This window comes from Malus sylvestris, chromosome 16 (genome assembly GCF_916048215.2).
Source record: "Malus sylvestris chromosome 16, drMalSylv7.2, whole genome shotgun sequence".
Lineage (NCBI taxonomy): Eukaryota > Viridiplantae > Streptophyta > Magnoliopsida > Rosales > Rosaceae > Malus > Malus sylvestris.
In genome coordinates this window covers 24,047,459-24,064,334 of record NC_062275.1, presented here as the reverse complement: position 1 = coordinate 24,064,334, position 16,876 = coordinate 24,047,459, and the positions used below count along the sequence as shown (strand labels likewise).

The window sequence follows — 16,876 nt, the reverse complement described above, 5'->3', positions numbered from 1 at the left end:
TGTTATTTACATTTCTGCAGATTCACGGTCGGATTTACGTTGTACCAAGACCTCCGGTTTTATGCATCAACAAAAACCATATTAGTTTCAATAGTGACAAAAACATTAAATTCAGTTTTACCTTTCTTGATCAACCAAGCCTTAAAACCAGGATAGCGTTTCCTCAAATGCTCAGTGGATTGACAGTAAAAACATTTTTTTAAGATGGATTGGATTCGCTTGCAGACCAGTGGAAGTTGAAGCACCATTGTTCTTGATAGTAACTGAGGTGGTTTTTAAGGATTTCTTTGGACCAAAATCTGCAGCTGCTTGATTTTTGAACCCTAAGTGCTTCTTGTTACCTTTGTAGTTGTCATTTTTGAATGCAGAAGCCCCCATTTTCCCTTTTGCTTTCCCAGAATTGACAAGATTTGCCAACACTCCATTCGCTCAGCCTTAGACTTCTTCATCCTTTCTTCCTCTTGACAGCAAATGGAAACGAGTTCATTAATGGTCCAAGTCTCTTTCTATGTGTTTTAGTTCACTTTGATCTGATCATAATCACCAGATAAGGAATATAGGGCCATGTGCACCAAAAATTGATCTGTTATCCCTATCTTCAATGCATTGAGTTTGTTGGAGATGTTCACCAATTTCAGCAAGTGTTCACGAACACTGATCAATCCATCATGCTTAATGTTAATTAGTGCAGTAAGATATGCACCTATTTCAGCTTTATTGGACCTCTTGAATTTCTCTTCAATCCTAGCCATGTAATCCTTGTCTAAGTCACAACTAGGTATTCCCCCTCGAATATGTTCCTCCATAGCATTTTGCATAATGAGGAGAGACATTTGATTAGCTCTCTCCCATTTTGCAAAGGTCTCTCTTTCTTGTGCAATACTTGAATCAGTTAGTGCAGCATGCTGAGGAGTTTTGAAAGCTACACTGAATTCCAACATTCCTAGATTCATCTCAATTTGGTGCTTCCATGTGTTGAAATTGTTACCATTCAACTTCTCAATATTCACAAGATTGAGCATATTGAAAACTGCATAAATTATTTGTCATTTGTGAATTCATAAGTTTGTGATCAAGAAATAACACATAAGTTTCTTGTCACACCAGAGTCACATAATTAGTATCACCTTTGGGCAAGATACCATCTATACATAATACAAATTCTTAAGTCTTTGCACAGCCAAGGATAAAAACACATGATCTCTTGTAAAACAACACCTTTAGGCAAGAAAATTTTACAAAACTATCATGTTCATCATCACTCACTATACATCAGTTTATAAGAAATCCCAGTAAACAATTTCTTTATAAATATCTTTACTTGCTTGACTTGTAAACTGCTTTATTAAGTGTTCATTTTTGATACTTGAATCATAAGATTAGTTCATACACTTGGTGTAACCAACTAACAAATCGTAATGTATCAACACTTAATACTTTATTCGAATTCAATTTGCAGAAATTATAGATTGTATTAGTCATCTGAATAACAATGAATTTAAATGCCTCAATATAAACATGACCGATATACTATGATCTTTTGAAAACTGTAATTGTAAAGTCAGAGGAAAACAACAAATATTTGCACAAGTTGAATTCAATTTTCTTCACAATCATGAGTGTAGTACTTGGATTAACCTGGCTCTGATACCGCATGTTAGAATTAATATAATTTAGGATCCAATCAATCAAGTTACTAAACTACATGTAAATCAACACAAATGGCATATTCGACAAACTCTAATATTTACTGCAATAAATATCACATGTTGGATAATAAGGTTTGCATTTGTAGAATCCACCGCTTGAGCGGCAGAACTCAGTTATGCCACCGCTTGAGTGGCAGAACTCAGTCATACCACCGCTTGAGTAGCAGAGCCCAGTTATACCAAATCTATGCATGGACTGATATGCATGAATAAGCATGTAAACCTGAACTTGAAGCCATGATCTGCAATAGGATGTATCTTCCCTTCTCTTGTACGACTACAATGGATGTATCAGGTTTCAAATGGGGCAACCTTACTTAATTGTGAATCATCCATATTTATACCAAGAAGAGGGACCAATCCCACTCTATTTCTGATAACTGCCTTATCCCATTAATAATGCAGTTATCTTCAGTTATTATTAAGCCAACTGTTCTTCATTAATTCAAATATGACTTAATCATATTTTTCCCTCCAGTATGTTTTACTTCATTCGAATGTAAAACCTTAAGAAGTCTAACCATATATATAGCTCATTTACCAAGTTTAGCTGCAATCGGCAGTTTGATGAACTCACATATATGAATTCATGAATGATGAAATCACATGAATTCTTACAATGGAGCCCCTTATCTAATACGTTGCATGATGGTAATGGTGAGATAGGGATATCATTGTATGACATGAAGACCATTGGGGGATTGCCTATTCTAGGTGTCCCATATGAAGACTTCATTCCTCCGAACAAGGATATTGGCCGTTGCGGAAAATATTCGGCAACAATTCAAAAACTTTTGAATATTTATTCTCAACTTTGTGCGCTTTATAGGTAACAAGGTGTATTCTGGGACCAGTGGCTTGCACATTTTTACCGTGACAAGATAATTTACGGAGGTTGCCCTTAGAGATCGGATGAGGGTTGGCTAGTTGCTTTTTTGACCTACTTCCTTAGTAGGTTCGCGATGTCTTCCAAAGGTTCGCAGGTTAAACCCGAGTTGTTTTGGCTAGCTTGATGGCACAAGGGATAAAGGTTTCTCTTGCACCAACCGTATTGGGTTACTTCTATCATGGTCTTGGGCAGCTTGTTGACCATGGTATTAATGTTCACTTAACCTCTGTTTTTTCCCAGTTCTGACCTTGGAATGTGATCAATGTTGATTTCTTGGAATTGTGACACCAAATGTTTTGCTTTTTCATGATACAACGTCAAATTTTTGTTTTTTACAGTATACTGACCGATCATTTGTTTGACAATTAATTGTGAATCGCCATATGCTTGCAAACAATCGACATGCATTTCAAGTACGATTTCAAGACCAATAATGAGCGCTCGTACACTGCCACATTATTTGAGTATTAACCCTCCAAATAGTATGATGAACACAAAACCAAGCTCCGCTCCACTTTTCTTTGATGCTCCATCGAAGTAAAGTTGCCATGAAGAATTATCTGTTGAAAATACTTCTTTGTCTAGCACATAACTTGATAACTCTATGTCGTCTAGAACAAGATGAGCGGCTAAGAAATCAGGTAGTGCTTGTCCTTTTATTGCCTTTTGAGAGACATACTTGATTTCAAATTTTGATAGTATGAGAGACCATTTTGCGAGACGGCCAGATGGTACCAATATCGACATCAAGTATCTGAGTAGGTCTGCTTTGGATATCAAAGTAATGCTATGCGAAAGCAAAAAATGTCGTAGCTTCTGTATAGCGAAAACTAAAGCCAAGGAAACCTTTTCTATAGGGTGTGATTTTGCTCTGCCCCTACAAGCGTTTGACTTAAATAGTAAAGTGCATTTTCTTTTCCTTCTTCATTATTTTGAGCAAGCATTGTCTCCAATAAGTGTTCGAGTGAAAGGTACTCTTTGATACTACTAAGAGTATTTTGAAACGCGTCATCCAACACAAAAGGCACATATTTTTTTTTATCAGCCTTGTGAACAGTTAAGATTTGAGATGGACCTTCTTATGTATGCCAATCTTCCTTGTAATCCACGTAGTTCTCGCAAGTTTAGGGGAAGAGGCATTTCCATGATCGCCTTGATTTTGAAAAGATCAACTTTGATTCCTTGGAACCTTACAACGAAGCCTAGAAGTTTCCCTGATGTCACTCTAAATGCGCATTTTAAAGGATTCTATCTTAAATTGATGTTTTCGGAGTCTATCGAAAACTTTTCTTAAGTCATTCACGTGATGCTCTCTTTTTCTTGTTTGACAACAAATCATCCACATAACATTTGATAGTGTTGTGTAGCATATCAGTGAAGATGATTGTGATGGCTCTTTGGTATGTGGCTCCACCGTTCTTGAGTCCAAAAGACGTTATGGTGTGACAGTAGACTCCCTTTTGACTGCGGAACGCCATATGTTCTTCATCTTCGAACACCATTTTGATTTGATTGTACCTTGAAAATCCATCCATGAAGGATAAAGCACCTAGCATCTACCAATAACTCGGTAATTGGAAGTGGAAATTTGTCTTTTGGATATGCGTTATTAAGATCTTTGAAATATATGTAGACACAAATTTGTCCATTTTTCTTCTTAATTGGTACAATGCTTGCTAGCCATGTAGGATATTGGACTTCTTTAATAAATTGAACGCTTAGTAGTTTGTCAATTTCAGCTTTAATTTTCAATTCCAACTCTGGTCGAAAGCGATGTGGAGCCTGCTTAACATAACGCCTATCTTTGACACAGCTAATCTGGGGACCCATGCGAACATATCTCGGTACTCTTGAAGAAGACGCTTGTAGTTTTATGATTCTTCTTGCATCAATAAAGCACTTACATATATGGGCTTAGGATCGTCATTTATGCCGAGATTAATTTCTTGGAGTTCACCAAAAGTAGCTTGCCCCCTGTCTTCCATTTGAGATGGTGCTGGTTTAGCATTGTCGATAAACTCAGTTAATTCGTCACCACTCTCTTATTTCTCTTCTTCAATGGTAACACAATTCACTTGAGCAATGTCACAATCTTTTTCTGTGCTCGCTTCCTCCTCCAATTCATAAATTTCACCTTTTGGAAGTGGAAGTGCACTATTGAGAAACCTTAAACTTGTGCAAGTATGACCATATCCATTTTTCTTTTTTTTACGGAAAAAAGGGTGGGAAACCGTGTAACATTACTAACAAGATCAATTGGCTCATCATCATATTCTTCGCTTCTTTCTTTGCTAGCTATCATGCTAACTTGAGAAAAATCTTGTACTTCTTCTTTCACATCCGCACTCTTGTCTTGATTTAGTGCCCATCTTTTGTTGTCTTTTGACTCCCCACCTTTTGTTTCGATGGGATTTCTTAGGTTAAGGCTAGTGATTTTTCCGAGCTGTTGGAAGACGGAAACTTGAGATGGCTAGATACTTGACTCTTCTTCAGTTAAAATTGCTTTTTCGAGATCAGTAAAACCTTACAACTCATAATTTTCAAACTTCAAGGCAGATGTTTTAGGTATACCATTTTCATGATGTACTATGACATTGATGTCACCCTTTTTAGCTTTGCACTTCCTTGCTTTATCTTTAGTTGAACTTTTGATGATGAGTCAAGGACTCAATTCTCTTGAATGAAATGATGCGGCCACGTTGACCATCATTCCTTTACAAATTAGTTGAGGACACTAAATTGCCCTCAGGAATTGACTGGTTGATTCTACGAAGAGGATTTGTGTAGTTGGTTGTGAGCGTCTCAAACGTATTTTGGATTTGCACCATTGCTTTCTTGTCCGGTTCTCTTTGATATTTCAGTGAATAACTGAGAACTGCCTTCTAGGATCTCGAAGTTTTGGAACATAGTGTGACTTTAATTTTTCTGTTTCTGAAAATAGTGATTCTTTTTGCACCTCTTCAGTCTTTGTTGGTTGTGAAAACGTGGCATTTGATGGTTTGTAGAATTTCGCATTTGCATAATTCACAATTCACCTATTCACCTCTGAATGGATCAGTGTCTACTGAAACCTTCTTGACTTCGCCATTCAATAAAAACTCGAAGCACTGATGGAGTGGAAGGAACACGCCATATGTATGAAGCCACGGGCTCCCCAATAGAACCTTGTAGGACTTGTATGCATCAATCATGTGGAAAAGAGCGTTTGACTACAGCTCCCCTATCTCCATTTGTATGATATAGTTCCTATTGTTTTTTGCTCCACTTGATTGAAGCCTTGGATGGTTAGCATTGATGGTGATAGTTGATGGACATTCATCCCCATTGTACGAAGTGTTTGTAGAGGCAAAAGGTTTACTGCTATTCCACAATCAAGCAAAATCCGATTGATTGACGTACTTCTAACCAGTCCACTAACGTACAGGGGTCGATTGTGGTATTCATCCCCAAGCATAAGGTCACCCTCATCGAATATAATACTTGCAAGGTAGCAAGCACAATATTTTGGTAATGTTGTAGCCTTCTCTGCTAATTCAAAGCTTGTTTTGAATACTTCAAGACTTTTTAGAGCCATAATGAGTGCTTCCCTAAGCTCTTTTGACATTTGCAAGGCATCATACACACTAAGGAGAGCTGAAATACGTTTAAGATGACCCACAATGTCCATTTGCCATTTTGGGATTGCGGTACGTCTCTTGCGTGTTTCTTTGCTATTGTAGTCGAGATTGGTACTTCTACTGCGGGCTCTATTGTATTAGTGATTGGAACCTGTTTTCCACTTGTTTTATCAGAGTGGTTAACCGAATTAACTACTTCATTATTCTTTTTCTTGTTAGCCGATTGGATCCACTTACCTGAACGAAGAGTTATTTCAACTACCTCATTATCGTCGTAAATTTCACACGACGTCACGCAAAGTTAGCAAGTTCTTCTTCTCCTTCCTTCGCCATATTTTTTAAAATGTTTGGATGCAGGTAGTCGACAAGGGTTATTGGCACTCTAAAAAGATTTTTGTACTCATCTTCTTGGGAGACGTTAGGCTTCTTCTTGGTTCTCTTCTTCTTCCTTCCATTCTTCGGGGTTAGTCCACTCTAGGATTTGTCATTTTTTCTTTATTCCTTTCTTTCCTGCAGGTGAGCATCATACGCCTCCAAACCCTTACTTCACTCTCTCTTCCAAAAAGAAAGTCATCTCAAAGTCCTCGGTTATCTTCTGGGGGGCTTTGGTTCAAAGTTGGGAATTTTTTTACTGGGACCACTTTGGAGCAGCTGCAGTAACTTCCACCAACAAGTGACTTCGACAGAGGTCTCGCACATGAATCATCTATGAAATCCTCTTTATTGGAACCATTTGAGAGGCAGGCTCGAATATGGTGATCTGGGAATGCATTCGGCTTCTTGATGTGGTGGTCGTCAACCTTATTCTTTTTTATTTTTTTTATTTTTTAAGCTGATCTCACGATCAGTGCTTCAATGTTTGATAGTTTTTCAGGCATGGTTTGATCAGCGGAAGATGGAGTTCCAACAAACGACTTGAATAAAAAAAACATTTCTGTATATAATAGAGACCGCCACTTCTTCTTGGCCTCAGTTTTGATCGTGCTCTCTCTCCCAAACTTCTAATTTACACGAATCTCACAAGCATTGATCCTCCAAATCGCAATAGCCCCTAAACCGTCCATGGCCGACAAGAAAATCGCCTACGATTCCAAGCTTTGCTCCCTCCTCGACGAGTATGGTTAGGTCCTCATCGTCACCGCTGGGGTCGTCGCCTCCAAGCAGCTCTAGTGTTGGATTTGGCATTAAATCAACTTAAGCCTAAACAAAAACAAGAATCAGGAAAGGTTTCTATATTCTAGGGCATTTTGTATAAAACCCCGTCATCTATTAGTATAAATGGATGGCTTTGGGAGAGGTTTTATATGAGAGTTTGAGAGGTAGAAGTTTGTATAGGTGAGAGCACTTTGAGTTTGTGAGTTCTCTTGCATTCATTGGAATTCAAAAAAACTTCCATTGTTAGAGAGGTACTCCTGTATTGGAGGAACCCTAATTCGTATGTAGTGTATTTGTTTATTGCTTGATTGTTTGGTTTAGTTTACAACATCCAGAACATACGCAAGGGGTTGCGCGTTCTGATGGGAAAGAACACAATGATGAAGCGCTCCGTCAGGATCCATGCGGAAAGGACAAGCGACAGTGCCTACCTCAACCTCGCCCCCCTCCTTCCCCACCAAGATTAATAAGGCCCAGAGGTTCTTGATCTGACTGAGGATGACTCATGACCATCACTTCATTGGCTTTGGCCGTCTCATATCCCACCCTTCAAGAACGTGTTGGCAGTTTTTATTGCCACCGAGTACCTTCCCATAAGCAGAGAAGGTCAAGGAATATCTCTGAGGACCCAAGCAAGTTCGCTGTTGCTGCTGCTTCTTCAAGAGGTGCTCCAGCCGCTGCTAAGGAGAAAGAGAAGAAGCTCGAGCATGAAGAAGTGCCGCTGTATGATTGTACGTTGCCGCTGAAACCACATGTGGGGAAGGAGTCTCTGATGGACTTGGCTACTCGAGTGAGCGAGCAAGTTTACAGAAAGAAGGGAGTTATTACGGACATGAAGTCTTTCGGTGCCGTTCAGTTGGGTTATGGTACTAAGGAGCTTGACGGAATGTAATATCAGGGCCAACTAATGACCACGCCCACATAAAGAGTTGGAAAAAGAAAAGGAAGAAGCGTAGGAAAAATAAAAGCAATCTACGAAAACAGTCATCAACAAATCAAGATTAGAAAAAATAAAACGTAATGCAATCTCACCACTTTTCTCGAACTTCCAAATCCAAGAGAGAGCACTGCCAAATGATGCCTGCAACGAAACAATCAAGAAAAAATAAGTTGCAAATTCAAATCAAACCAAAGAAAACGAGAAACAAAGGCAGCCTTACTTGGCTTTGTTTCGAATTCTTTTCTCCCAGAAAAGCACGTTTGAAAGAGACGGAGAAGTTTATGAATTAGTCAGAAGAGGCTCCACGTTTGGAAGAGAAAAGAAGATAACTGAAATAATTAAAAAGAATTTGAAACCTATCAATTCCAACAGCTTTCAAAGACATGGTTAAGGGATGGTTTGGGAGTGAGGTGCTTAAAAAAAAAGCACCCATGAAAAAAAGCTGTGAGGGTTTTAGGTGTTTGGTAAACTGAAAAAAAAAGGCTTATTTTGGAAGCTGCTGTGAGAATAAGCTGAAATCAAAGGAAAAAGCTGAAGCTGCTATTTGCAGTTTTGGAAAACTGGCTTTTTTTCAAAGCACACGGAGCTACAGTGCACCTTTAATGAAAAGACCCACTATCAGACTGCTTTTTTTTCCAAAAGCACTTTTACAAAAAAGTTTACCAAACATTCTGCTGATTTATTTCACAGCCGCTTATTCTCACAGCACAGCCGCTTATTCTCACAACAGCTTTTTTTCAAAGCACAGCAATATCAAACCAGCCCTAAGAAGGACTCCTAGAGGAAATCCAAATAGTTGCATTACAAGATTTACCAACGATATTTCTTACTTTTAGCCGACGTGTGTAGGAAAAATCCTACAAAAGATATACCAAATTAAGATAAGATTTAGCACAATTCATCTCTCAACAAAAAGAGTGTGAGTATGCCAGACGGGATCAAATTTTCTGCACTCAAAACGAGTATGGCGTCTCTGTGATCCTAATTAATGGCTGACATGTATGTATAAACTTAATTTTTCTTAATTTTATTGTCATAAATTTAATATATATCAAACAACAATTGAAGTGAGGCTAATTGTTGATTCAGAAGATTTGATCTCATACCGCCTCCACAAAGAGAAAAGTGTCCGGTAAAGCAGGCAAAAGAAGCGCATGACTTTCTTTCAAATTCAAATTTCATGTTAACCATAAAGCATATAGTGATACCAGCATCAAGTTAAGCTCTGATCTTCTTGTGGACCAGGGCATGTTCAAGATTGTTAAGCACAAATACATCAATTGGTCGTCTTCTCTCGACGCCACAGGTGACTTCAAGTCCAAATCTCTCAAATGGTGCAAAACCACTAAATATCAAACCAAGACCAAATAAATTTCAAATTCGCAATGAACGTCAGTTCCGTCAAGTACCGTTTGGTACGTGGGATGGGATGGAACGTAGTAGGAAGAGGCATTCCGTTCCACGTTTGGTGCGCCTAAAACGGGTGGAACGCGTTGTTCCACGGGACAAATTTTGGGTGAATTTTTGTTCCGCCTCACCCCTTTGAACGACTCATTCCACATCCGTGGAACACAAAATTATAATCTCTCCGTCTCCTTCTTCCTCCTTGTTTCCATCCAAGGGCATCTTTGCTCCCTCTCCGTTCCGTCCCATCCCGTCCCATTCCGTTCCGTCCCATCTCGTATGCATATCAAACGATACTTTATGAAAACAAGGAGGAAGAATGAGACGGAGAGGTTATAATTTTGTGTTCCACAGATGTGGAACGAGTCGTTTCAAGGAGGTGAGGTGGAAAGAAAATTCATCCAAAACTCGTCTCGTGGAATAGCGCATTCCACCCATTTTAGACGCACCAAACATGGGATGCAACAACTCGTCCCACTTCGTTCTGTCCCGTCCCATGTACCAAACGGTACCTTAAGGATACGTAAGCAGTCTAATACCACATTCTAAACTTGACCACAAAACAAGAATACCAAATCAAATCCTTGGGTTTTATGAACCAAATTGACTCCAAACACTCATCCAATAAACCAAATACCTTTTTTTATTTTTTTTTGAGTGATCATTCACTCAAAATTTCAAATCCATTCCGAGAACTACAAGTAGTTTGATCCCTAAAAAATGGTACATAAGCAATGCAACCGCAAAGTCAAACAAACACCCAAATTCCCAAGTTACAATTCATATTAGAATAAAAGGGTTTCCTTTTTAACAAAGGATTGTGATTAATAGATGCATAGTTTAGAATGGGTCAAACTCAAATTAATAAAACCCTCCTCGAAAAATGAATGAGGGTGAAACTGTGTCGAGTAAATCAGTTGTTATACTTGTACAATTTTTGCTCAACAGAGAGTGTATCATTCATGGTATCTGTGGGAATTACCCAGTCTTAAGGGAGACGACAGTCTTCAACTTATCATCATGTCTGGACCAGATGAAGATGATGACAATATATCCAGCATAGAATTCTGGGGTTCCAGCTCCTCGTGCCAGAGCGGAAGGGCGTCTCCGGGATAATAGTTTCTTGTCACCCGTTCTGAATTTATCTGCAATCAAAGCATACAACACCAGAAAAGATGAGGAAAGATAGAAAAACAACTAAAATAATGAAAAACAACTAAAATAATGAAAAACAAACCGATACATACTCAGCAACTTCGGGAACAAAAAAACCAGAAGGTTCGAGTTCAATCCTCACAGAACTCAATTAACGTTACTGGAAGGTTTGAGTTCAACACAGAGGCACGAGTATGTGCTAAATAAGTAAATAGCTAGATGCAAGCATCACATACAACTTCATTTCAACTCACAAGAGAACCATGTCACTGCGGTAACAAGCCTTACACTAATGGCTTTGTATTTCCAGAAATCAGTATCTTGAACTAATAAGACAGGCTGGAGATAGAAATCAGAAGCCCGAAAGAAAACGGCTGCTGGTACATCAGTGTGGAACTAGGAGATTTCTATTCCCAATACCATCAAGTAATTGCAGACTAGAGTATAATAAAAGAAAAACTCACAATGACAGTTCGAACGACACCACCACTAGCACCATCTCGAGCAATAGCAAGGGAAACTGCTTTCACCACCAATTGCTGTAGTAAATTAATAGCAGTTGCTTTAAGTTAAAAAATTCAAGTATTATCTCATCAAGAAAGAAATTAATTTCTCTGGACAAGGTGGATGCAATCACAGAACTATACACCAGTACAGATGGACATTTTGGGGATCTGGAAATATAGCAGTTACAGATGAATATTTTGGAGATGCGGAAGTATAACCAAACTTTTGAATGGAAAAGGCAGAAAATAAAATATTGGGACCAAACTATTATTTTGGCACTCCAAAATTCTAATTGTGCACTCCTCATAAGAGCATTTTTCTTTCTAAATATAGAAATTTTGGAGTGCGAATGTCAGTTCCCTATTGGAATACATTCTTATCTTGATATCGATACTCATTAAGAACATAATATCATAAATATTTTAAACATTTCTAGATTTCATAATTATTCAAAGATAAGAACTATGTAAACTATCAATCATTTCTAGATGTCATAATTATTCAAAGACAAGAATTATGTAAACTTAAACCATTATTTTCAACAATAAGACTGAGATAACATTCAGCCAGAACCAAAAGGAATTTGAGCAAGTCTATGTAATATAACTTTGAGAAAGAATTACAGAGATTAAACAACAATAAGAAGAACAGTTCATATTGCATTTCTTAGTATTAACTATTAAGCAATCATCAAGTAATCCAACATTTAGCAATAGACACAAGCAATCACACGCATATAACCTGCAAAACATAAGCAAAATAAGATTCCAGGAAAAACGAAATGTGAGTGTTAAGTAGTTTAAGTCCTATAAATCCACTCAAAAGCCAACTTAACAAGTGATCCCTTCAATTACATTGTAAGTGTGTTCCTTCAAAGGTTCTGCTACTTCTATCAGGCCACAAACACCACAGACTACAGCATAGGCTCCACCTTCCAAACAAATTGTTAAATTTACAGAAAAACTTGCCATGCAACCCCAAAATCATCTGTCAACAGACCTTGGCATAACCCATATAACTACAAACTAAGAACACAAACTCATAGCGCTCAAGCTACTGGACAATGCATATGAAATGTGAACCACAGACTCTTCTATCATCTTGCGCTTACATCTTCAGCCACAAGGCACAAAATCATCCCATGTAACATCAAATAATAATTTATAGTCAAAATCTTCCCTTGAGCAGTGGCCACCCTAAAGAGCCATTCGCAAGCACACTGAGTCCAAATTTCCTTCCAAGAAAATAAACCTATGTTCCATCCAAAATACCAAAAGTAGCACTATTAAGGAAACCACTTACCACCACACAAGGACCATCCACCCCACCTTCCCCCTATTACCCTAACTAAAACACCATACAACAAATTAAACATAGTACACAATACTAATAAGCAATTTTGGATCTCATTATCTCTCATTGTCACAATGATGAAGGAATCAAACCTGGGCACATTACTAATAAGTAATATCAAGGAAGCCAGCATTGAAGCAGTACCAAAAGATGTCAGTAACATAAAGACTACATACCTCAGCTTCCTCTTTGGTCATTCCTTCCTTCCACTCTTGATCAAAGAAACCATACAGATAAGTGGAGCCGGATCCTGGATGACACAAGGATCTTGAGAACTTAAAGTCACTAGTTTATGGTAATTCAATAGCATTAAGTGGCAAAAAAATTGTTACATGTGCATTTACTCAACTATAAAATTCAAGTAGAGTTGAAAGTTAAATTAAAATTACACCTTAGGATGATACCTTGTCAGAAAGAATTGCTACGAACACTAAAATATAACCTTATTATGCTCAATGAGAAAGTAGCCTACGAACAAGAGTAACATAGAAATTAACCAACTCATAAGCAAATGCAGAAAACTTACATATGAAATAAAGGAGAAAAATTTTATTTCAGGGAAAACCATTCCAACCATGACAAGGAAACCAAGAAGAGTAAAATAGAAAACAAAATAGAAGATCTTTATGAAGAACATAGGAGAGTTATAAAAACACACCTCCAATAGCAAAAGGCTGCTCTAAAATTGTCCCTCCGAGTGGCACTCCATATATTTTACCTCCTTCATACTTGTCCCAACCACCAATAATCAAGCCAGTTTGTAGCATATTCTACCAAAAAGAATACATAAGGAATATGAAATATACTAGCAAATGACTACATAGGCAGAATCATGACTTAATGATGAAATCACTAACAATATCTTAAAGGAAAAAAGTTACAACTGATATCGTTAAAGTTTTATATTACAAAAACTTTAACAATATCAGTTGTAACTTGATGCATGGGTTGTGTAAAGAAAAATGAATACCAGAGACAAACCTTGTTATTGTATGAGAACAACCTGATCAGGTTTGCAGCAACCTTGACTGTTGCAGGCTGGCCCAGCTGTATCCTACACAAAAGAGAAACTTTTGACTGATAATTCCAATAGAAATTTAAAATTCCTACCGCGAGTTTCAAATGTTTACAACTTCAACCTCTAAATCATAACTTTGTAAAGTACTTACCAGGTTACATGATTTCTAACGTGTCTTATAGTTTTAAGCAAGAAAATGCAATGTCAAACAAAGAAAATGCATTCTGCAAACCCAAAAAACATATGATGCCACAAAATGAAGTCCAAGATGACGAAATATCTTGATCATCATAAGTTGGGTGCAACAAAATTCTTCCCAAAAGTACTTTAGCCTGCTTGGAATCATGTCTTTAAGATTTATTGCCAAAATTCAGCATGTCAACATTATACAGTTGAAAGCCACTGAAAACACTACGAAAATAAGAATAAAAAAACTGCACAATTCCAACTACAAAAGGGAAGACAAAAAACAGTTGTTAAAAACCAGAGGCTCTGTCACTTACGTGTGCTGATGAAGAAAGTGACGCACGTAATCAGACACAATTTGAGAATCAGCAGCCTGCGAACAGAATATTAGACAGATTAATGACAGAATAGAGCAACTACAAAGTCTGTTACCAGCCACCCAAAAAAAGGCCTTGTTACTTAGCTATCAAACAATGTTCCTGAGAGATTGAATGATTCAAAAACAAATCAAGCAGGAGTAAAGAGAGATAAAGAATGAAATAGGTAGAAGTGGTTAGGAAGCTGCGTCCACAAAGGATTCTGTGGATGATCTTAGGTCTAGATACGACTAGGAAACATAAGAGAATTCATGGGGTTGATTGCGCTTAGTTTCTTATGACAATCCATGTAACCAACCCCAAATACAGTTTAAGGGTGTGTGAAGTCAAGATATTCTTTTTACTATAACAAAGCCCAAAAGATCTAACCAGCCACCAACCAAGCCCTCAGTTCGCCTAAAAGCCTGAAAAACGTAAGCTTCTACTTCTACACAAGCAAGAGTTAAGAGATCTAAGCAGATGACATCAAGATGACTTTATCTTACTTAACCCTAAGAATTTTTGTTGTTAGGAAATTGTAAAAGCAAACTAGTTTTCGTTTACAGATAATTAAGATAGTTCAACTATTTTACTACCAAAAATGAACAAAGTACACTAATAATACAAGATAATATTTTAGCAAGAAAGAAAACAAAACTAACTAATTGATCAAATTTCTTCTTTCTCTTGCCTAAAGCCAACAGCTTGAACGGCGGAACGCGATTTAATCCTCCCACATGTATGCAAACAACAGAAATCGCAAGCATTTACAAAATAAATAAAATAAAAAATCTGTTTAGCAAACAGAAAAAGGGAAGCAGAGAGAGAGACCGATCCGGAGCGACACAAGTAGACATTGTCAGTGAGCTGAGTGATCTTATCGGATGCTCGGTTCGCAACATAAACACCTAATAATCATCAACAAAAATTAACCAAATTCCACCGAAAATCAAACACAAAATGGAAAATTAAATTAAATTAAAAAAAAAAACATCTCTCTAGGGGAATTCCAAAGTTATGTAAAATTCCGCAGAGCTCAATGGCAGAGAGAGAGAGAGAGAGAGAGAGAGAGAGAGAGAGAGAGGGACGATATTTTACCGGTGCTGGTTCGGGAATCGGCGCCGAGGACGACGCCGCCATTGTAGGTGACGCCGATAATGGTGGTGCCCATGGAGTGAGGGGCATTAAGGTCATTCTGTATGGACTGATCCATCCTTCAGGAAAATCGGAACGCCCAGTCGAGAACGGAAGAGAGTAATAAAATAGCTAGCAGAGAGGGAGAGCTCAAGAACAATTAGTGGGAGAGACCAAATACTACTCCTGCTTTGCCTTCTTGCACAGGAGGAAAATGGGGAAAAAAACAAAAAATTAAATAAATAAATAAAAGGAAAAAAAAAGTATAAATTTGGGGGCATTCCGAGAATTGAACTCGGGACCTCTCGCACCCTAAGCGAGAATCATACCACTAGACCAAATGCCCTTCGCTGCTGCTCTCTAGAAACGTTATATATATACCTATATATGATACTAATATATAATTATAAAAATATATTCACACAACATGTGTTAACGCTCAAAACTTGCAGGAGAAACCCAAACGAAACCAGGGTGGACACTCACAGGTTCTAAACGAAACAATCAAACATACTGAACCCATGGTAGGCTTGGAATATGAACTGTAAAATATTGGGCTAAACATGAACACAAAGATATATAGTAGTTCACCCATAAATGAAGCTACATCCACTTTAGTCTGTCTATATATTTGTTGAGATTACATACAAAGTGGCTAAAACCCTCAGTTGGCCTAGTGAAGCAGCAAATGCCCCCATTTCACCCTAACTATGCCAACCCCCTCCCCCATTTGCCTTACTACCCTTAAATGGGCAAATAATCCCCTTTATAATGTGTGGTCTCAATGAGAAGGTGACGTGGCCTCCCCCTATCCACCCAATAAATAACTAGTCTACTAAATATCTTATCTTGGTCAACGTGCCTTCATTTAATGATAGTCTAGCTGGAAGGCTTCTCAGGAAGCTATCATATGTAGAGTATTCTCCCGATGGTCATGTCGAGCGCTGCTTTGGTTTGTTATTCAATTATACAATGATGAAGTGATAGTTGTACATTCAGGTGTGCATCGCTCTCTAAATGATGGGAGCCATGCGACCTGCTCAGGCTCGGTTATCCAATTCTATCTGATCGCTTATCATTTCCTTCACCTTTACATCCCGTCATAAACTTTGACATTGACTGGTGATTGTCACATGTCTTGAGTTGACGGTTTGAGTTAGCTATATCCTTGAGCCTTGTGCTATAAAGTTGTCAGTCTGTCCACGAGCTCATGTTGGTCGGAAAGTACTTTATGCAACCTAATGGAGCCGAGCTAGTGGCGGTCGGCTATAGCACTCGACGAGATCCCTTTCTCTCTCCATGGGCTTTTGGGGTCTTCCTTCCTCTTTGGGCCCTGGTCTTCTCATTTCCTGGGCCTTAGCCGGGCCATCTCTTGGGCATGTATTGTTCATAGGGATCGAAAAAAGACTCCGCCTTCTCCAAGTCTCATCTCTCTCGAATATTATCCCTGTAA

At 38.2% G+C, this 16,876-nt stretch overlaps 1 protein-coding gene and 1 non-coding gene across 2 annotated transcripts; both read right to left on the bottom strand.

Moving 5' to 3' along the window:
- Positions 1-10,479: 10,479 nt before the first annotated feature.
- Positions 10,480-15,635, bottom strand: LOC126606529 (proteasome subunit beta type-6-like). Its single transcript, XM_050273915.1, has 8 exons — positions 15,388-15,635; positions 15,121-15,197; positions 14,251-14,306; positions 13,711-13,783; positions 13,388-13,499; positions 12,906-12,979; positions 11,334-11,408; positions 10,480-10,859 (listed from the first exon to the last, which is right to left on the bottom strand). Exons 1-8 carry the CDS (start codon positions 15,500-15,502, stop codon positions 10,722-10,724), a joined length of 720 nt encoding a protein of 239 aa, XP_050129872.1. The 5' UTR covers positions 15,503-15,635; the 3' UTR covers positions 10,480-10,721.
- Positions 15,636-15,697: 62 nt separating this feature from the next.
- Positions 15,698-15,769, bottom strand: TRNAP-AGG (transfer RNA proline (anticodon AGG)). Its single transcript has one exon. It is a non-coding gene; the product is annotated as a tRNA-Pro (tRNA).
- Between the last annotated feature and the right edge of the window lie 1,107 nt (positions 15,770-16,876).